This window comes from Lynx rufus, unplaced genomic scaffold, assembly GCF_022079265.1.
Source record: "Lynx rufus isolate CCGP_SWC_20201006 ecotype Redwood Valley unplaced genomic scaffold, mLynRuf1.p SCAF_6, whole genome shotgun sequence".
Lineage (NCBI taxonomy): Eukaryota > Metazoa > Chordata > Mammalia > Carnivora > Felidae > Lynx > Lynx rufus.
In genome coordinates, this window is record NW_025814878.1 from 121,226,926 (window position 1) to 121,248,399 (window position 21,474).

The following is a 21,474-nucleotide window of genomic DNA, read 5'->3' on the forward strand; positions in this document are numbered from 1 at the left end:
GCCATCAGCCCAGAGCCTGACGCGGGGCTCGAACTCCCGGACCGGGAGATCGTGACCTGGCTGAAGTCAGACGCTTAACCGACTGCACCACCCAGGCACCCCCCAAGAATATGGATTTTAATGATGTCCTGGTGATACTTAATATAGGATCCCCAGCCTGAAAGCCCCGATCTAGCTTGTGGTGATGCTCCTGGCACAGACAAATTCTATGGATCTGAACTGCTATATTAAAATACTTCACTTTTCCACTGCTTCAGATGCCCAACAAACGGGTCACGACAGAAACCAACAATGGCATCTATGAAGGTCATGCTAGGGAAAACAGACATAGTACAGACAAGTCCTACCCCCAGCCAGGACTCTGCTGGTATATAAACCTGGCTGCCAGGCAAGGCTGTGTTCCAGACTCAGGTTGTCCCCCTCCCAAATATTCCTTGACAGCTGGGTGCATATTAGGCTCGGGCCTCACTTCTGGGTCTGGAGAGGCTATGTGGGGTGCCACAGTGTGTTAGACTCAATCAGGAGAGAATCCAATTCTCTCCAAAGGAAGGTGGAGAGAATTTCAATTCACCCACATTCCTAGTTTGGCTGCAGATAAACAGCTAAGGAAGCTGCTTGGTAGGAGAGTGATGACTCCTGGTCCAGCATGGGAGGCACCTCTCCCCACCTGGGTGGGGCTGCAGGGTTGATGTGAGCAGTACTCACCGGGCATCACACCTTTGATGTCACTCTCAGGGTTCATGCAGTTCTTCTGTGTGAAGTGCAAGATCAGCTTCTTTGCAGACTCAAACTGCTGGGTAGCCATCAGCCACCGGAGGGACTCGGGGAATATCCTTCAAAGAGACAAAGGGAATTGGTGAATGTCTTCAACTCTGCAGGGCATCCAGAAGCACAGCTTCTGTCCTGAGCCTGGAAGCTTCACAGGTGGGTGGTGTTCATTCCTACCCACGTCGAGTGAAGGCCAGTGAATGCTCAGGACTCTCCTGAGCCAAACCATAGCAGTGGACGGTGTCTAATTGTTTTTTTGAGAAAGCATAAAACTGGGGCGCCTGGGTGGCTGAGTCAGTTAAGTGTCTGACTCTTGGTTTCGGGTCAGGTCATGATCTCACCATTTCACAGGTTCGAATACCGCATCAGGCTCTGTGCTGATGGTGTGGAGCCTGCTTGTGATTCTCTCTCTCTCTGCCCCACCCACTCATAGGGTCTCTCTCTCTCTCTTTCTCTCTCTCTCAAAAATAAAGTTAAAAAAAGTATAAAGCTTACGATTTTTAAAATGTGGCACATAGGAATAACATCCTACCAATTATATCAAGAAATCAGTGTGAACTCTTCCAAATAACTATGCGTTTCTAAAGCATGTTTAAGCAGTTTGTTGAAGGGATGCTTTTGTTATATGTTGTCATGAAAACAAACATTAATAGAATTATTTTAAGTTTAAAAAATGCCCGGCACGAGCAACTGGACAGTTATTTTCAGTTTTCGAACATTTCACAGGACTTGCCTATAGAATTATTTTCATCTTGCTGCTAACTACATGCCACACTACTCTGAGATGACGCTGCAAGACAGCAGTTTTCAAGTTTTATTAGCAACAGATTCCTTGTTTGTTCTTAGTCTGAAATCTTGTGAGGATCCCAATTAAAAAAAAACAAAAACACTAGTGTTTTATTATCAAAGCACTTTCTAAGTTTCCTTTTATGACGACATTTACAAGTCAGCCAAACAGAACCACGTGCCTGTTTGGAGCAGGGTCAGCTCACTTTTTCTGTACAAGGTGAAAGTCAATATTCTAGACTTCGCACACGACGAGGTCTCTGTGATAATTTCTCAACTCTGCCATATGCAGAAGCGGCCACAGACAGCACGTGCAGGAACAGGGGTTCCCTATGTTCCCTTAGACCTTTATTATAGAGGAGGTGGCCCCCCTAATAGGGAGAAAAGCAAAAGCTAGAAATCAGGCCAGGGCTCCGGCTATCACCATACTTTACTTAAGTTACACAGTATCAAGGAGTCATGGCGAATGCTGCTGAGACGTTACTATTGTAACTGCTCCACGCTGGCCATACTACTAGCTCTGGAGAGCCTCTAATTAAAGTAATCCAGAAGCTGGATTGTAAATCTTCCATTTCTTCATGCAGGATCCCAAACACAACTATTAAATCAAGCTCATCTTCTGCATCCTCTAATCTGTCTAATCAAGTTATTGAGCTCTGAGAAGTGGGTTAAGCTGCTCCTGACTGCAGATTTTAGGTCCTGATTTGGGTAGAGAGCACTCCTCGCACAGGCCATTCTGAGTGGCCGGCCCCACGGCGGGTGATGGTGGGGACCTGTGTGTTGATCAAGGTGCTTCTATAAACAACGCTGGGGAGGCTGGATAGAGAGCCTCAGGCCAGCCAAGAAGCACCCCCATTTCCGGATGCCCCACACGACAGCCCCCAACGTGGCGGGACACCTGCCATGGCACTTGACTACTGGGCACAGCGACAGTGCAGGGCCTCGCTGGCGCCGCATGGCTGTGGCCTCAGCGTGGGACCAGGGGGCCGCGTGGACCACGGTGTGCCGTTCAGGGTGGGGGGCAGCGCACAGGCCCCATCGCCAGCACCAGCACACAGTTGCCGCCTTTCTCACGTGGGCACGTTTGCAGGTGGTCCAAATATGCTTCGCCACTTTGGGAGAATCTTGTTAAAAGGCATCCCAGGACACCAGCTAATGTATTACTCTGACAACATGGTGGTTTTGCAGGTGGTCTCTGAAGTGTAAAATATGGTATACAACATGAGAAAGCTTAGAGTTCTTTTAAAATAATTGAAAATAATTTATATCCAATGTTTATGGAACTCTACAGCAGGGAGCGGAATTTGAAAATCAAGACCATAAACAAGCATGATGAGAGAAGAATAGGGCCCAGAGCACAGGAGGCAGCAGTGGGGAGGAGCACAGCTCACCTCTACCCCGAGGCCGATCCCCAGGTGCCCAGGGATCCAGGCACAGGGCCAGTAAACAAGCAAGGAGCGTCATCCACCAGAACACAAGGTTTGCATGTCCCCAGCACGCTGAGGTCCTCGGCCTCGATTTACCCTAAAGCTTTGCCAATAGGGTAGGGCTAGGTGTGGAGAACTGTAGGGAGATGCTCACTGTGAACAGTTTTGATCCCTGAATGGGAGGCAGGTGACAGTTGTGGGAAAATACGAAGTGATGTCTATTTGATGCCATTTTGTCTTCAAGGTAAAGCCCTGCATTACGCATAAAAAGCCAACATTTTTGTTACTGAAATCCCATCAGTCTAGGCATTAAACTCCAGTGAGGACAGCTGCTCACCTCTTATCAGGACCCACAGAGCCCTTGCCCTTCAGGAGAAGAGGTTTTTTCCCCAGGTTTCAAAGCCACAGAGACCACAGTCCCATGGGGAAGGAGTCACGTGCAGTCTGGCGGTGCAGAGGCTTATGGGTCTCAGGGATGCTGCCCCACCCGGCTGGCTGCCCCCGTCACCCTCTATCACTTGTTTTGTCACACCCAAATCGTGCCTGAGGACAACAGACTTTGGGTAACTAAAAATGGCTAAGAATAATTAAATACCCTTTATGAGAAACGACAATGAGGAAGATTCTTCCTGGAGAATCTTTGAGACTTGCAAAGCTTGTGGAAGAGGCTTCAAGGACAGCACCTTTGCAAATGTATGGCATGATCTTTGCATTTAAGAGGTGGGTGTGGGCCTGTTCTGGAGCTCAAACACCCATTCAGTCACCAAAGTATTTTTTTCTAATATGTGTTGATCATCCCAAATGGATGTATCCCTGACCACAACGTCAGAGTCTTGTACAAGGAGATCTCTGTAAATAAACAGGTAGATGGACAAAGTAAATAAGTAAACACACACACACACACACATACACTATTTATAAGTGATTTGGAGAGAAGCCTGTGCAGTATGGGACACAACCGGGGCCAAGGAGAGCGAGCACTTGTAGAAAGGAGGTGCAGGGAAGACTGTCGGGCAGCACTGTGCTTGGGCTCCTTAGGGAGACGGGCAGGTACTACAGCATGACTGTGGGAGGGGTGTGGGGACAGGACCCCAAGAAGAGGTGCAGGATGTGAAACAGCATGGGTCTGGCGGGGGGTGGGGCTGCAAGATGGTAAAACGTAATGCTGGGGGTGAGGTGAGAAGAGAGAGGAGAGGGAGAGCGGCAGGACCCAGGCAGCAGAAGCTCCTGAGTGCCCTGGAGTCTCATGAGTGGCGGCCGTCTGACCAGAAGGACCTGCAGTGAAGAAGCAGTGCTCTCTGGGGAGACCTGAGCTTGAGAACACGGGCCAGCTCCCATTAGCCACCCAACCCTGCTGCCAGTGGCAAATGGCACTGCAAACCACCTTCCCTAGGGCTGGATTTACGACCACCAGGCACCCTTCTGCATGTTTCCCACATACTAAGCTCTGTCAAGCTTTTGATGGGGTAGAATAATACTCCCTGCATTTCACAGATAAGGACAATCAGGCACAGAAAGTCCAGACCTTTAGTTAAGTGGCAGAGCTTGATCAGAATCCAGGCAGTCTGACTCAGGAGCCCACATCCTTAACCTCAGTGGCTGCGGCAAGGAAACATACTCCACATGCCCAGATGGTGTTCAGGTGACAGCAGCTCAGGAGGTACCGTTCTAGTGATGCTTCCTCAGGTGTTCCAGAAAACCACAAGCCCGACGGGCACATGTATGGAATAATGAAGTTTTGTGATGCCCTCCACATATTTAAATTTACTGCAAAGTCATAAAGAACTTGTTGGCCCATCGGCCTCTAAGAAAGCCCAGAGATGGCTTTTTAGTTTGGATAACATGTAGTGTGGCCACGTTATGGGAATTTAATGAAATCTCTCCTGACAAGTACATAATGTAATAACACCATGCAAATTAAAAAGCCGGCTGACAGCCCAGGACCTGGAAGGAATGCAGCTGAACCTTAGAGAAATTGATCATTTTCAACAAAAATAAAAGAGCACAGCAGGCAGTGGGCGGCCACGTCTGCCTGGTGTCCCCTCCTGTGTAGATATGGTGAGAAAGTGGCCGTGAGAGTGACTTCTGCTACCACGAAAGGTAACCTGGCAGAAAAGCCACAGTGGCTTCTCCGGGAGATAGCTTTGCAGATGGCTGCTGGGGGAGGCCGTGGCTCCGGAAGAAGGAAGTGTCCACGGAGCAAATGGCTTGCCTCAACCCCCAGGAGCAGAGCAGGAAGTTTCAAAAGCTGCAAGCATTTAATTCTTTCAAGCTCTGTATGAGGTATTATTATTATTATTATTATTCCTCTTTTACAGATGGGGACACTGAGGCAAAGAAAGTACAGGCCCATGGTCCAGCTTGCACAGCTGGTAAGTGACAGAGGTGAATTTGAACCCATGACTAGAGAGGTTGGGATCGCTCCAAGCCAGGTGGTTCAATGAACCCCAGGGCTTCTGCAAGAAGGATGTAGGCAAATCTGAAGTCTCCACTCGACCTGCTCTGGTCTTAAACCCTGCAAAGGAAGTGAGCAAAGAGCACAGTAAGGGCAGATGGAGGACCCTGTCAGGCAGACATATCCTCTCTCTGCTGAAGATCACAGGTCTGACGGGCCTCTCGCCCCAAGGCAAATGATGGAGTGTTCTGAGGCCTTCTCCGAGCTACATCAGGATGGTTAGAAGGTCCCTGATTCCTCAGTCACAATTTCAGAATCCCAAAGGTTCTGAAATCCAAAAACCTTACTGATTTAATTCACTTGGCAATGAAGCCTGAACTGGCCTGGCCTCACCAGAGGCAGAACCAGACCTAATGGATACGAGCATTCTGAGTCTCAGGCACAGCTCCTCATGAATGCACAAACATTTCACTGCAGAAGCATCGAATATCTGATGCTGAGTAGCTGAAGATGGGATGGGGGCTGGGCACTTCAGAATTTGGGACGGGCGAGGGTGGAGCTGCACATGGATGATGAGGGGGGTGCGGGGCACCTGCCAAGTGCCTGCCTGAATGACACAGGCAGCGCCCTGTCTGGCTCTCCTGATGGCCTCCTGGCAGTCATAGGCAGGCCACCATCCACCGAACTACAGCTGGGGAGACTGGATCAAAGGCTTGGGCTATGAAATTCATTTTGCATTAAGCAAATCACAGATAAATCCATTCTCTACTTAAAAAATTAAAGCATTCCAGCCCTCCTGGAACCCTTCCCCCAATTCTGGTGCCCTCGAGAAGGCCTCCGCCCTCCTGTCGTCCTCCCCTCCAGGGGCAAATACACCTGCCTGGTGGGGGCGAATCCTTCCAATCATACTGTGGGCACTTGTACACTGATAGATCTTGGTGTTTCTTCTGCTATATTGCATTGCCCCCACTTTCAGTGACAAATGCGAGTTTCACCCTCAAAAATTCCCTTCCTGCCAGACTGCATCAGTGGTGCAGAGAGCATCACCCTCAGATGTGTGCATAGTGGTTTCTACCTCCAGGTCCTAGATATGACCTACACTAACTTCCTACTTGTGGGCTGGGGGCACCTGACACAAGGCTGGTCCAACATCAGAACAAGCTGAGCAGCATCATTTTCCAGCATGTACTTGGAACATGACAGAACCACCGTTCTATAGGTCACTCACCCGTGGCCTCAATTATTCCACAAAAAGCCAAGAATCAGCAGTCAAGTGAAAAGGGTCTTTGACTCAATCACCTGCAGCTTTCAGAGGCCATCCACTGAAACACAGACATTCCTCAAAGAACTCTGAGGCTCCCGTTCAGACAACCGTGGTCTAGACAGCCCCAGGCCAAGGAGCAGAGGGTGCACACCGGCTTGGGAAAGACAGCAGGACAGCAGCCAACATGGGAAAACACAGATGTTCCAACCTTGATCAGGTGCCGTGAAGGCTCATCCCACCATAACACAGATGTGCCTAGTGCCATGACGTAAACCCTCTCATCACCCACCAAGAAAAGGCAAAGTTACAAAAATAAACCGCGGAGTCTGAGGGGGGTGTCTCTCATTTGCACTTAATTCAGCTCCTCAGGGCAAGCACATGGGCTGAGCCTCTGCCATGCCCTCCTGGGGGAAAAGGGTAACATCAGTGGCAGGGTCAGACCTGAAACTTGGTCTTTAGATCTCTAGATCAGTGTAATTTTCTGCATGTCATGCTGTTTACCACATTGCTTCAAAACCAGGAAAATCTATTTTGGAAAGATGCCTACAGGGGCGCCTGGGTGGCTCAGTCGGTTAAGTGTCCAACTTTGGCTCAGGTCATGATCTCGTGGTCCATGAGTTCGAGCCCTGTGTTGGGCTCTGTGCTGACAGCTCAGAGCCTGGAGCCTGTTTCAGATTCTGTGTCTCCCTCTCTGTCTCTCTGCCCCTCCCCAACTCGTGCTCTTTGTCCCAAAAATAAATAAACATTAAAAAAAACTTTTAAAAGAAAGATGCCCACCAAATAGCTACAATGAAGTGTTGACTCTTTAAAAAAATTTTTTTAATGTTTATTTATTTTTGAGAGAGAGAGACAGAGATCGAGCAGGGGAGGGGCAGAGAGAGAGAGAGGGAGACACAGAATCTGAAGCAGGCTCCAGGCTCTGAGCTGTCAGCACAGAGCCCAAACTCATGAGCCAAAGTCAGATGCTCAACTGACTGAGCCACCCAGGTGCCCCTAAAGTGTTAACTCTTAAAGAGGTATATGGAAAATTTATTTTCATAAACCTTATTTTCCCAATAGCGTCACAACTGATATTACCATGTCATCATAGGCGGATAAATTTTCTGTGTTTGCCTAATTGACACTATGAGGTGGTTGTTCTTCAAAGCTGTGTGTCTGTGAGCAATTCAGACAAGGAGAACCCTATCTGCTTCTCCAGCAACCCCAATTCACCACATGCTTTTCAGACCACAAGACTCTATGATTTAACAGTCATGTGTTGTTTCTGATACGCTTTCCTATCTTTGCCTTCATTCCTGCTTTCTCTGTTATTTGGCTAAGTCATAAGCCCATCTGATTTACATTCATTGACCTGTTTTTGCACGTTGGTCTTTGTAACCTGTGTAGTCACTCAGTAGAATCAGTAATTAAAACTCAATACTGTGATCCTTTCCTAATACTACGAAGTCAGTATTTTTCTTCCACATTTAAAGATAAAACCACATATTTCTTCTACCCAATTGGAGAACCTGACACAGACAAGTATACTATCTAGGCTGTCTTCTTCCTAATACATTTAACACCAGCTCTGATGAGACGCCAACTTGGCAATTCTCTACATTAAAAGCATGTCTATACTCTTTAAATTACTGTCCTAGAATATTTATTCATAAAGGAAATATAGGACAGAGGTTACTAAGATTAACAGCTAATACTCTTATTAATTTTATCTTCAAGTATTAATTTTAGGGCGATACACGTGGAGAGGTATGTCTTCACAATGTCAAGTACAACATTACATCATTCATGGAATAAATGTATACGGGGCATGATCAACCTGCCAGCAGAGAAAAACATGTCATTTAACAGACACCTTACAGGTAAAAGCTTACGGCAGTTAGGCCATCCAATGTAGAGGGAAGGACACAAGGGTCATGAAAGGCTTTGTAGAAGTCAGGTTTCCCTGAATGTGTATGTGAAAAAAAAATCTCAGACTGTACTAAGGGTGCTTCTGATTTAGAGGTAATTGTAGCTGTTGGTACTTTAGATTATCACCAAGTTATCACATAAAATCCTGAAAAGGTTCTCAAAATTAAGAAAAAATAAAATCAAAGTCTAGAATTGAATGAGTTACAAATTGGGAGAATATCTTAAGTTTCTGGTCCAAAGCTCTTATAATAATATAAGCTTGGTTCCTGTAAACAAGCTTTCACTTGGATTTTTTTAAAACTTTAGTTCTGTCTAATATATATTTATACACACGCATATATACATATGTACACACATGTACATACATATGCACATGTGTATATGTATGTATGCATATACATGTGTGTACATAGGTACATATATGTATGTATATATATAAAATTAAGTCAGTTCAATTCAGGGGATAGCAAGTGAATATAAATGAGCTCTTTTTAATTTTTTTTTTCAACGTTTTTTATTTATTTTTGGGACAGAGAGAGACAGAGCATGAATGGGGGAGGGGCAGAGAGAGAGGGAGACACAGAATCGGAAACAGGCTCCAGGCTCCGAGCCATCAGCCCAGAGCCTGACGCGGGGCTCGAACTCATGGACCGCAAGATCGTGACCTGGCTGAAGTCGGACGCTTAACCGACTGCGCCACCCAGGCGCCCCTAAATGAGCTCTTTTTAAACAAAACTTTAAATCATGATTTGAGTTAAACTTAGTAATTAAGTGAGAAGGGATGAGTATCATGAAATCAAATAAAAATTGGCTTTTAGGATGGTTAAACCCCAAAGTTTTCCCGAGACAAATAAACTCTTCATATAAATCTCTTTGTAGAATATAAAATTCTTTCATAATTACATGGCCTTTCCACTTAATTATCTGTCACAGAAACTCAGAACTTTGTGTCTCTAATGTTTTCCAAAATGGTATCCACCTAAGAGCCATAATTCTTCTGTTACAGAAAAATTATAGAGGAAATACATCAGGAACCCTGTGTTTATATACTAGTTTTGTGACCTTGGGCAAATCACATCACCCTCCAGACCTCAGTTTCCTTGTATCTATAGAATGGAGTGGGGGGTATGGAATGACACCAAGGCCTTACCAGGCACCAACATTCTCTAGATTTATTTCATGGGGCTAATGGTGACTGTTGCCTTCTTCTGAAAGGTAAAAAAGATACTGATCAGGGCAATGCACTGTACAAATTCTAACACTGCTTTACGTTTTTGCCAAGCAGAATGAAGTCAGTAACTAAAATGTCTTTAGAGCTAGCCTTTTAAATAAGCAACCCCAGAATACTTAACAGTTGTGATAAATTGAAAACATCCTTCAGCTCACGTTCTAAACAGATGAATGCTTGGAATTCACCTAAAAAGATTCTGTAGCCTTGAGTGTACCTGGGTTGATTTTTTCCACATTCTCCCTCTTTATATTCTCTTTCTTCAGCTCCTTTTACTAATTTATCCATGTAAGCAATTATGAGGCCACAGAAAGTATAAGGCACCCAGGGCATTCAAAACATAATGTTACAGGGGGAATTAATTTGGCAGGCAGTTTTGCAAATCACACTAAAAAAACTGTGATGTTGGAAAACAACTGGAGGAGAGAAGTAGGCAGAAGCAACAGAGGCTTTATGCGGCACCTGCTTCTAACTGGAATTTTATTGGCACCTCTGTCGTAGCAGTCTGTCCAGGGAGTCCTGTCAACCTTCTCCCCCAGAATCTGCTTCTGTCCTTCTGGGTCCTATCTTGATAACAAAGGAGCCCACGGAGGCCACACATTCATGGACTCATCACGAGGGTGGCCCCTGCCGGTTCCACCCTGACCTTGTACCTGACTCTGGAAAGCAACTTCTTGCTATTAGCACGTTCACCCTCCCAACCTCAACAGAAACAGTCTCTGAGACTGAGTGAGGTCATCCTGATCTGTCCGGAACCCCCACTTCATAGCACCAGGCATGTACTTTGCCAGAGTGGCCAGCTGACGGGGCTGGGCCGCTTGGCCTCACTCTCTGTTCCTGTCCACGTGGACACTTGCCAGCAGTCCGGGGGGCAACTGCTTAGCAGCTAGCACTAGACATCTGTCACTGGGAGGCCATCTACCTGCTTTCTGCCTGCTCCCAGCCGTCCGACCCCACCACTCCCACAAAAGACACACATGCATGCATGTACATGCACATGCGTGCACACACTGGCCCCCCCCCCCCACCGCCCGAGGTCTGCCTGGTTCCAAGGCTCAGTGCTCCTCCAGCTGGCCTGAAGCACCCCAGCTTCCAGAGGGTAGTGAGACGGAATGTTGCAGCACATTCCAGGTGTGGGGACAGTGCGACAAAGGAGTTGGTAACACTGGCTTTTAGAGCAGAGGCTATATCCTCTGGCACAGCACGTGGTTTTTAAGGATCACTTGTTGCCACGTTCACCAGGCTTTCTCCACTTTGAAGAGGAAGTGGTTTTGTTGACCACAGGGGTTCCTATTATTTTACATAATCTCTGCACAACTCACAAATTAAAAATGGGCAGCCTCTTGCCTGAGGGTTCCCTAAAATTCCATGCCATTAGCAAATCCCCAAACACCAAGTCAGAGAACATTTTGATCTCCCCTTTAATTGCTCATTCAATTTGTTACGATCGAAATGTGGGCTACCATTTTTATTTACACACTTGCCTTGGCAAGTATTACCTAATCTTCCCGCCATCTGGATAACTGGTAGACAAATGGGATTTGAGTAATTTTTTTTTGGCTTTAAATTTCCTAGAAGTCTCCCCAAATTAACTATCTGATAACCTGTAAAAATAATTATTGCACATTTTCAAGCTCCCAGAGGCTATATGCTTTTTATGATTTACCTCTTACACTTTCCTTTGAGGCAAGCATTTTCTCTAGTGACTTTACTGTTGGTATAACTGAATTCCGTTTCCCTCCTGCTGTGCAGGGAGCCCTGCGGCCCTTATTTTACCAGTAATAGAGTTTTCAGCATGTGGTACTTTGACCCCCTTCTGAAATAAAACTGTTTTTGACGGAAGAAAGTGTTGGGTCCCTCAAGTGTGTGTGGGCAAGAAAAAAGACTGATAATCGCTGGACTGAATATATTTATGTATCTGTGTATAAAATTTAATCAAAAGGGTCAGGGTGCCTGCGTGGCTCAGTTGGTTGAGCGTCCGTCTGACTTCGGCTCAGGTCATGATCACACTCCATGGGTTCAAATTCCACATTGGGCTCTCTGCTGTCAGCACAGAGCCTGCTTTGGATCCTCTGTCCCCCTTTTTTCTGCCCTTCCTCCACTTGCACACTGCCCCCCCTGCCCCCGCCGCTCTCTAAAAAGTAAACATTCAAAAAAAATTTAAGGGTCTTTTGAAATAATTTTAACAATGACAAGAAGCAAAATTAACTCATCAATTTAACAAATTTTTATTGAGCCCCCCATTAAGGAAGGTACTGATAACCCAATGATTTTAAAAAATGCTTTTGTGGGGCACCTGGGTGGCTCAGTTGATTAAACATCTGACTTCAGCTCAGGTCATCATCTCGTGGTTCTTGAGTTCCAGCCCCACATCAGGCTCTGTGCTGACAGCTCAGAGCCTGCAGCCTGCTTTGGATTCTGTCTCTCTCTCTCTCTCTGCCCCTCTTCTACTCATGATCTGTCTCTCTCGAAAATAAACATTAAAAAGCTTTTTTTTTAAAAAAGGAATACTTTTGTAAATGTTAAACAAATATAAAAAGAGGAACTAGAAGAGAAGACTCCCCTGGTGAGAAGTGTTGCTTGTGCCTGGTGCATGTTGCTCTTGGTGGGCCAGGGCTCTGCTCATCTGCCTGACATTTTCGGTCCTATCCCTGGGGCCCAGCAGCACCACTGCACGTATGACTGAGCCAAGAGGCTTGTGGTCCTCATCCTGGCTCCGGGTTGCCTGCAGGTTTTTATATCCTGGCTCCAGGTATGAGTACTAGGACCTCAAGGCAAGCTGCAAATATCCCTGTACCTCAGTTTCTCCACCTGTACTGGAGGCCATCCTGGTCCCTACCTCAGAGGATTAGTGAGAGGAGTTAAGGGACCAAATTATTGAAAGTGCTGGGCAGCACCTGGATAGGAGCAAACCTTCCAGATATGTTAAAACTTGGAATTATTCTGGGGGCGCTTGGGTGGCTTAGTCAGTTGAATATCTGACTCGATTTTGGCTCAGGTCATGATCTCATGGTTCATGAGTTCAAGCCCCACGCTGGGCTCTGTGCTGACAGTGTGGAGCCTGCTTGGGATTTTTTTTCTCTATCTGCCCTTCCCCTGCTTCATGCACTCTCTCAAAATAAATAAACTTAAAAAAGAAGTGGAATTATTCTGGCCAAAATATTTCTGATGATATTTAAAAGAGCCAATGATATTTAGGACCATTTACATATTGGAATTGTTAGTAAATTTTTATGCTGGATACTTATCTAACCTGAGGCCATGTAAATGTTTTACAATGTTTTTTTTCTCGAAATTTTTAAAAATTAAAATCCCTTTTAGCACATTCTTTTTTCCTAAGGGTTTTAATTGTTTTACTCCTCTACCCTGTGAGTTCCTTATGACAGCGTGCTCTAATTTCCTCTGTCTCAAGGTTTATCTTTCATTTGGGGAATTGATACTATTACTTATTCTCCGTGTTATTCAGTGCTGCTTGATCTGTCTCTAATTTCCTCATTATTTCCCATACGGTTTATTATCTTCTTATTGCTTTCCCAGATGCTTTTGATGATCACGCGGATTGCCAACAGCACTTTTTCTCTCGTCAGGATGAAACTCCCACTGAACAAAGCACTCTCCAACATATCTGTTCTTTCTCGAAGCAGCTCATGCAAAACACGCATTAGGTGAGTCCAAGATGAGAATCCGTCCTAACTCGGTACTTGGCTAACAGTCTTGGAAGAGAGCAAGAGAAAACTGTATGCAATGCTCTCCTGCATTTGAAGGTAGAAACTCACAGGAAGATGCCCCAAAGCAGCCTGCTCAGAGGGCAGGTAAGCAAGGTGGGAGAAACCTTTCCTTCCCATTAACCTTGATCACAGGCTGCAATTTAAGACTCCCAAACATACCTGTGTATAGGTTTATGTTTGCATAGTGCGGATAAAAGTGTTAGATCCAGCACCCAGAGTTTTTGCCTTCTTTCATCAGTTCCAGGAATACCTATGACATCTGCTGTCTGAGATGACGAGACAAATTTGCTCTCCACAGTGGAATTGGATTGGACAGCCAGGTCTTGCATGATATCTCACTGATCCTCAAGGATGGCATCTGTTTTCTTTCCCTACAGAGCCGAGAAACCTCTTCCTACAAGACGTGTGGCTTCCCCACAGCTGACTCAGATCTTCCCTCATGTCTCAACACCACCTTTATCTGGGAAGCACCAGGTCCCTCAGTCCATGTGCAGGACATCTGGCTTTTTCTTCTATGATACACCCATCATACTTCTCGACCTTGAGCGCTCATCAGCATCCCCTGGAGGGCTTCTTAAACCACAGAACTGCACCCCACCCTAGACCTTCTGACCCAGTCAGTATGCCTGGGGTGGCATCTGAGAATCTGTGTTTCTAATGCGTTCCCAGGTGGTGATGATGATGCTGGTCCAGGGACCACATAACAAGAACCACTGATGTTCAAAAGCCAGCTTTTAATGACTTTCTCACACTTCTGAGTGTTCTGGTGAAGCTTTCTAAATGCCCTGGTTTCCCCAGCTAAAACCAGGAATAATCCCACCAACCTAATCCAAGGGTTAATGGTTAATATAGTGTCACACACAGAGAAGCTTGCAGCTGATCTCGGGAAAAGTGTGTTCCTAAAATCTGAAGACATGTTCAAATCAGTATATATTACTGTGCCTCTGCCACAAAGGAGGCTCGAGATGTGAAATGTGATGTTTCCCTCCCTTGCCGAGCTGTTCCAAGAGTTAGGATGGTGTCTGCCATGTTCATGAGGATACCCTGACACTCATGTTCTGCTCATGTCCTCATGTTGCAATGACAGCACTCATGGGGACCTTACTGAACTGGCATCACAAGTGTTCCCCAGCACATGCCGGGTCCAAAGCTGACATGCATACACTTGTTTTTACAAATAATCACGCATACCCAGCATCACTAATTTACATGTTAAGGCATGGTGATGTCACGTACTGACATCTTGGAAGAGCGGCAGTAACATCTTCATCATCTCTTGGAATCCATACTTGGTGCTGTTTCCTCCAAACACTTTATATAGACACCATGTGGGTGCCCTGTCCACCACCTTCTCACTCCTGTGTCATTCTTCTACAACGAGACCCACCCAGAAGGCCAGGTGCCACCTGTTCTGTGTATCGCCTTTCTGATTTTCCACCCTGTGGTTTTCTTAGATGTTCTCGCTTATCACAGACCTGGAGCCCCAAACACCCTGCTCCCCACAAGGGCTCCTGGCCGAGAAGGGCACCCTGTCCCCGAGCTGTGTGTCCTGGAGCAGGCTGCAGCCACCTGGAAGGGACACCTTTTACACACTGTGCAATCAGAAAGCAGAAGCCCTTCCAACCAGCCCCTTCTTCCACTCTGGGGTCATTGGCTACTTCCACATCCAAGCAGATGCTCTCTTAGATTCTCCCTTCCTCTAGTATTTTGGCTACTGAATCTGCGCCTCTGCCCCCTGCCTCCATTTGTTTTCTGTGACCCTGGAAGAATTCCACATTTCTTCTGGAAAAAGGATGGATCGATAGGATTTCCTTTTAGATTAGCATGGAAGCTCTACTGCTCTGACTTGAGTGATAATGAATGCCCAAGAAAAATGACTAAGGAAGCACTTCTATTTGGTCTTAGTGTCCTGAGGGACAAAGGCAGTGTGGATCTTGGCTTCAGGCACTGGCATCCACCAGTGGATTTACCCACTACCTCTGACAGGATTTTCATTCAGATAAGAAATATTCACAGAATCCTCTCCTCTGTTTTTGCTTCACGACAATGTGCCTAAATATGACTCTGTGAAGCATGCTGGAATACCAGCTCCCAAGCAAGCACATCCTTTCCTTCTCCTGGGCCACCAGGGAAGCTCTCCCTTCACCTAAACCTGCAGGCCAACTGCAGTGGGTCCTGCCTGGACCTGGGAGGTATGAGCATCCCCAGGCAGCTCATGAAGTGACATCAAACTCCTATCTTGGCTCCACTTGGTGGGGCACAAATCATGCACACGCCACATCCTCCCCAGAATTCACCTGTCCTCACCACACCCCCTGTCAAACTTTGTCTGGTCCCCAGGCACATCGTGCCTCTGCTGCTGCCACCTCTTCCTGACTGGCTTCTCCAGTCCTGGGCTCACTTCATTTGAGAGCATTCTGTAACCCTGTAGCTGCTGTAGGGCCGTGTATTAATCATGCCCTTTTATTTTCTATGTTTTCTGATGTTTCTGGGAGGAAAGACTGCCCCTCCCAGGGTCAGCCAATTCTTAGGGATAGCCAACAATTCACCTGTGAGCACACCTTTCAGATACAAACCAACCAATCAGAGCCCACAACCCCCACCACCTCCTCTGTGGCTCTCACACTCCAGCCGCTGTCCACCTGCTCTGATCGCCCCAGGGCCAGATGCCAGACAACCAGGGGCAGCCCCTGAGCCCCACAGCCTGCAGAAATTACTCCAAATAGCTAACCTGGAGCCTGCCTACCCTTCCTCACCCCTTTCTTCTGGCTGAAACCACAGTGAAGGCTCTTGTCCATGTTCCCCTCCCTCCTTCTGCTCCCTACTCCCAAACACACCTGGAGTCAGGCCTCTCCAGGTGAGCAACCTGCCTGCCCCCGGTGCAGACTCCTGGCCCCGAGGCAGTGGCCATCCTCCCCTTGATCACCAAGAGACTTTCTCACAGCACCGACCAGAGCACACTCCTCCCTGGCTTAAACCTTGACGTGTTTTCATGGCTTTTAGAACAAACCCAATCATGCTGAAGACAACCCCGTTGTGTGTCTGAGCTTGTCCTTTGTTCTCAGCCCCTATGGTCTTCTTCCTCTTCCAGTGGAAGCCAGATTTGCCCTGCTGTTCCCATTTGCCTGTTTTCTCACCCAGAACCTTGTGTGACTTCCTCTCTTTGATCCTTTCCTTAGGTGTCAGCCTGAATGTCACTCCCTCAGAGACGCCATCCTGACCACTGTTCCTCTCTACCTACCGCTTGGTTTCATAGACATAGTGGTGGTTCTTTGAAGAATATTATTTGCTTGTTTATGGGTTTATGGTCTCTGGCCTCCCTCCCACCCCCATATAACTCACTGTAATGTATGTTTCAAATGAGATTTTTGCTCACATGTCTGGGTCCTCTCTAGAACCCTTAGTATCTAGGACAGAATTTGGCATGAGGTGGTAGTAACTACTTTAATAAATTATTTGAATCCACTTCTCTTTCAGATTGCTGTATTTCCTAGAGTTCCTGAGATGCAAACTTCTCCATTTATAGTTCTGGGCCCTCCTAATGGATTCCTGTGGACCCTGTGAATTTTGGCTGTGAGTTCATCCTTGGTGAAAATTTTCTTCTACGTGAGTCTTGAGTATCTGGCTCCAGTGATTTTCCAGGGGAGGTTTTATTCTTGACCCAGAGGGTCCAACGAGCTTCACTGGTTCTTATTTCTCAATCTTGGAGAACGGTTGAAATTTGGAACCCATAGTCATGTGTGGTGCAAGACTTCAAGGCTCCACTGTCGTAAGGGTGGATCATTTATGCCCACAGTCCAAGGTGTCAGCCACCTTTGGAGGGGAGTCCCTATGATGGGAAAAGACTTTCTAATCCTGTTATTAGAACAGCACAGTTTGGAGGCCTGGATTCATTCAAGGAGCTCAGTTCGAAGTGCAGAAAGGGCCTGAGATCTCAGCTCCAGCCCTCAATGCAGGTATTAAACCTCAAGCTCTCTGAGCTTCTTTCTGGCTCATGTGCCATGCAGGCTGTGTCTGTGTCCACTCCTGCTCGAACATTCTCCTTGGTCTGGGCCTCAGGAGTTCCCCTTTCTGGCACTGGAACTCAGCACTGTGTACATATTTGGTTGGTGCAGGGTCTTATCCAGCCTTGGGTGTGTGTTTGGAGGGTCCCTGTCAGTTTAGCCAACCCTTTGGACCACAGAATCCCTTCTAGCCAATCTCCATCCTTTGTCTTACTGCTCCCAAGCCAAGACCCTACGTCTTGGTGACGTTGTGTTATGCAGTTTGGCTTATGGTCCTTGTTTACACACCTGCTTCTGCATCTGTTCTTAGAGGTACTGAGAGCACCCTGGGTACCCACCATATATACTTGCTCATTAAAAGGAAAGCGAGAGGCTTTCAACATTTTGTCACCAACAGCTGGCCTTGCTGGTTGGTGCTGCAGCTCTGTCCGCTCCCCAGCAGCCCACTTCATCCTGTCCAACTACGGAGGCTTCAGGAGTGAGGAACTTCCTACCGCAGCAGGTGGGAGGAAGGGTGGCAGGCGATAAAAAGACCATGATTCTTATGGAGACTTTCAAGGCTATAGACAAAGGTGGAATATGTCCCTCACCAGTGATTTCTTTATCCTGCCCCTGGCTACACCCTAGTTTCCATGCATATGAAGAAATGATACAATCGCAGTCATAAAGTAGCTAATATTTATGAGCACTTGTAGGCCAAACATGTGCCAAGCCCCTTAGAGAATAATATGAATAAAAAATAATGACAGTAAAAACCTTGGATGGCAAGTAACTTCTTCTGTGAGCGTTCTGCAGGACGAGCAAACATTTCTAATAAACTTTAACTTGACAAATGAGCGATGTCTTGCAATACGAGTAGTATGTGACATGGAACATCACATGATCACAACTGAGCCAATGGTTCTTGAAATTCACTTTGAGATATGAGTGCTTTGGATCACAAGCATGTTTCTGGAACAAATTATGCTCGCAAACCAAGGTTTTACTGTACTGTGATGATCGCAGCAGGTAACATATTTGGGTAGAGCTGGTCTACCCCAGAGGGCAGCACCAGAGCTGTAACCACATGGTGTCAGTGCCTCGGCACATCCATCCGTCTATCTGTTAGTGGGTACACACGTCTCACTTATTAAATTACCCTGGGTGCCCTTTTTCACTATAAAGTTTTATTTTTACATTTGTGAGTTTTAAAGGATTTTTTTCCTTAGGTTTTATAACATATTTAAATAAACGAATGTCCTGTCATTAAACCTTGATATACTTTTTAAATTTAAGTTTAAATAAGAGATAAAATACGATAAGCGAAACCCCCAGTCCTTTACCATGTGGGTCAGGTCCACAGACCTATTCCAGGAAACCCTTTCCTGCCGTTTTTCCCCTGCCAGGTGTCCTCCTAACTGGGACAGATGGAAACAGCACTGGCTGAGACTCAAAGCCTAGAGGTGGTGGGGACAACCCCATCTTCCTGTATGGGAGTGTGAGCCTCCGAGAGGCTGTGCCTACCTTGTCTAGTCCCCCAGGGGCCGGCAGACAGCCCTGGGGGCCCTTGGGGCTATAGTGAGAGGAGGTGGCTGAGATGATGCCAGACCTCACAGAGCGAGGGTTTCCAGTGGTCAGAGACAAGAGACAGAAGCACAGGGAAGGCAGGAGGCCGCGCTACGTGTGGTTAAGAGAGGCCTGGGTTCAAGGGCCAGCTGGGAGACCTCAGTTTTGTCATCTGTACAATGGGGTGATGAAACACAAAGACTGAATAATCTACTATTTGTACAGCGCTTGCAATTTGTGTCTGACATGGAGCAAACATGGTATAAGCATTTGTTAAATAAATCAATGCCCTTGAATTCTAAAACAAGTGAAGCAAACTCTAGATGCACCAAGGGAAGGAACAGGAAGGACTTGCATAGAAGATTAAAAGGAAGAACTGCCTACTCCATCCTGCTTTGGGAAACGATTTCATTCTTTGCCTCTTGCGACCCTGCTGGAGGGAGCAGGATGTCCTGAAATATGCACAGCTCCCGCGGGAGGGGGTGTGATGTCCAACCCCAGCGGGCTGGCAAGGCTGGAGGAAGCGTGGGGAGAGAAGCAGAGGAGACAGGCGCAGTTTTGGCCCCTGATGCGCGGCTCCCCGGCAGGTGGCCTTTTTTCATCTGTTACCGCCAGCTGCCTGCTGCTGAGGCTCTCCTGATCTAGTGAGCAAGAGCTGGGCTCTGGAGGAAAATGCACCTGTGCCCTCACCCAACGGTTTCTCTGCCGCAGGACCTACCGGCAGGGTGGGGCCAGGGCCCAGCACCGTGAAGTTAGAAGGTAGATGCTTTCTTCTCCTCCCTGGCACCTTAGAAAAGGAAGCCTGATGAGCATTCCTCTCTGCTCCTGAAAGCTACGACACAACTGACCTCTTGCCAGAAATTTGGTTTTCGTCAGTGACTAAACAAGAGCAACACAACACAGTACGCGTTATCCATACTACAGTGTCTCACGCTAAGGGTGTGAAGTGACTGTTGGCATGAAGAGGGGCTGGGAGGGGCCGGGAAAGAAAGAAAAGAGTTATTTATAAAAAAAGGCCAAACAATCATTTTTCCCCTAAACATCTTTCTATTCACAAGTGGGGTTTTTCGACCTCGGCTGTTCAGCCAATTGATAAACATCGATGTTTTTAAAAATCTGGTTGCCCAGGTCAGACCCCCTGGCCCTGTGTGTTCAGTTGTTTCCTGCCTACAGTCACCCCAGCCAAAAGCCAAAGTCACACATGGTTCGAAAAGTCCCAGTGGACTCATCTAGGGCAGGGGCGGGCAAACTTCTTCCGTAAAGGAGCAGAGGGTATATATTCGGCTTTGTAGGCCACTTTGTCTGTGGAACGTACTCAACTCCACCACTATAGCGTGAAAACAGCCAGAGATGATGACACTTATGCAAACATGTGGGCAGGCTGTGCTCCAATAAAACTTTATTTCCCCAAACAGATGGCGAGCCAGATTTGGTCCATGGGCCATAGTCTCTCTGACCATCCCTAATCTGGAAGTGACAAGGGGGCTTTCCTAAATCACTCCTTGAACATCTCCGTATTTCACCCCTTCCAATACAAGAACCTGCCCTTTGCAAATCAATTCATAAAAATTGTGTCAAAAGAACCCAGCAAGCAGGAGTCCGAGCAGACTGATAGAGGGCAGGTTCCTGGAGCTGGGTGAAGGGCACCTGGGAACTCACTCCCCTCTTCTGTCTACTTTTGTGTATGTTTCAACATTTCCCAAGATAAAGTGTTTAAAAAATGAAATTTCATAAAAGAGGAAAATTCCCTCACACACGCAAAAAAGCACAAGCTGAAACCGGCAAGAAGCCGGGGCACTGTGGGACCCCAGTCGTTTGCTTCTTGTGTCTCCTCCCCAGGGGATGCGCCCTTCAGAAAGCATTTGCAGATGTACCAGGCGGTGACACCTGTGGGGAGGATACTCACGACCAATAGAGCAGCATGAGGAGGAAGGGGCAGATGATGAGGGCCTGCAGGACCTGCCAGTCCCGGCACAGGGCGGCCAGCCCGGGCATGAGGAACTGTCCCGCCATGGCCACGAAGCTCGCCACCATCGTGATCATGAACCGTTTTCCAGGGGGGCACAGCTCTATTCCTGGAACACAGAAGGGACAAGAGAGATGTGAGCGCCCTGACCCGTAGCCTGGAGGAACCACGGGTGCACCATGGTCAGTGCACTTCTCAAACAGCCAACAACTATAAAATCGTATTTATTTGCTGGACTCCACGAGAGCCCTACATCGTATGTCAATGTTGAGATCCTTGTTTTTACAGCTGGATGAGCTGAGGACTGAACTGGGAAGGGAGCGATCATTGCTCGAGGTCACAGAGCAAGTCAGTGGCAAAAGAACGCTCTAATTCAGAGTGGCCCCCAGCCCAGAAACTAGGAAACGCTGCTTTGTATGGGGATAGTATTTGTATCACACAATTCTACTTCCTCT

General features: G+C 47.1%; 1 protein-coding gene across 3 annotated transcripts in view; it reads right to left on the bottom strand.

Annotated features, from left to right (window-relative positions):
* SLC22A23 (solute carrier family 22 member 23) overlaps positions 1-21,474 on the bottom strand; it is a 182,385-nt gene that overhangs the window by 30,202 nt on the left and 130,709 nt on the right. For 2 of the 3 annotated variants that reach the window (XR_006966230.1, XM_047102594.1), the window contains exons 4-5: positions 20,960-21,128; positions 706-833 (exon numbers count right to left, since the gene is read on the bottom strand). Coding sequence is in view for 1 of the 3 variants with exons in the window: in XM_047102594.1 (XP_046958550.1) it covers positions 706-833; positions 20,960-21,128 (297 nt within the window). In the remaining 2 variants the exon portion in view is untranslated. Of the gene's footprint in view, positions 1-705; positions 834-20,959; positions 21,129-21,474 lie in introns of those variants that run through there. The other variant, XM_047102595.1, reaches the window with a different exon arrangement.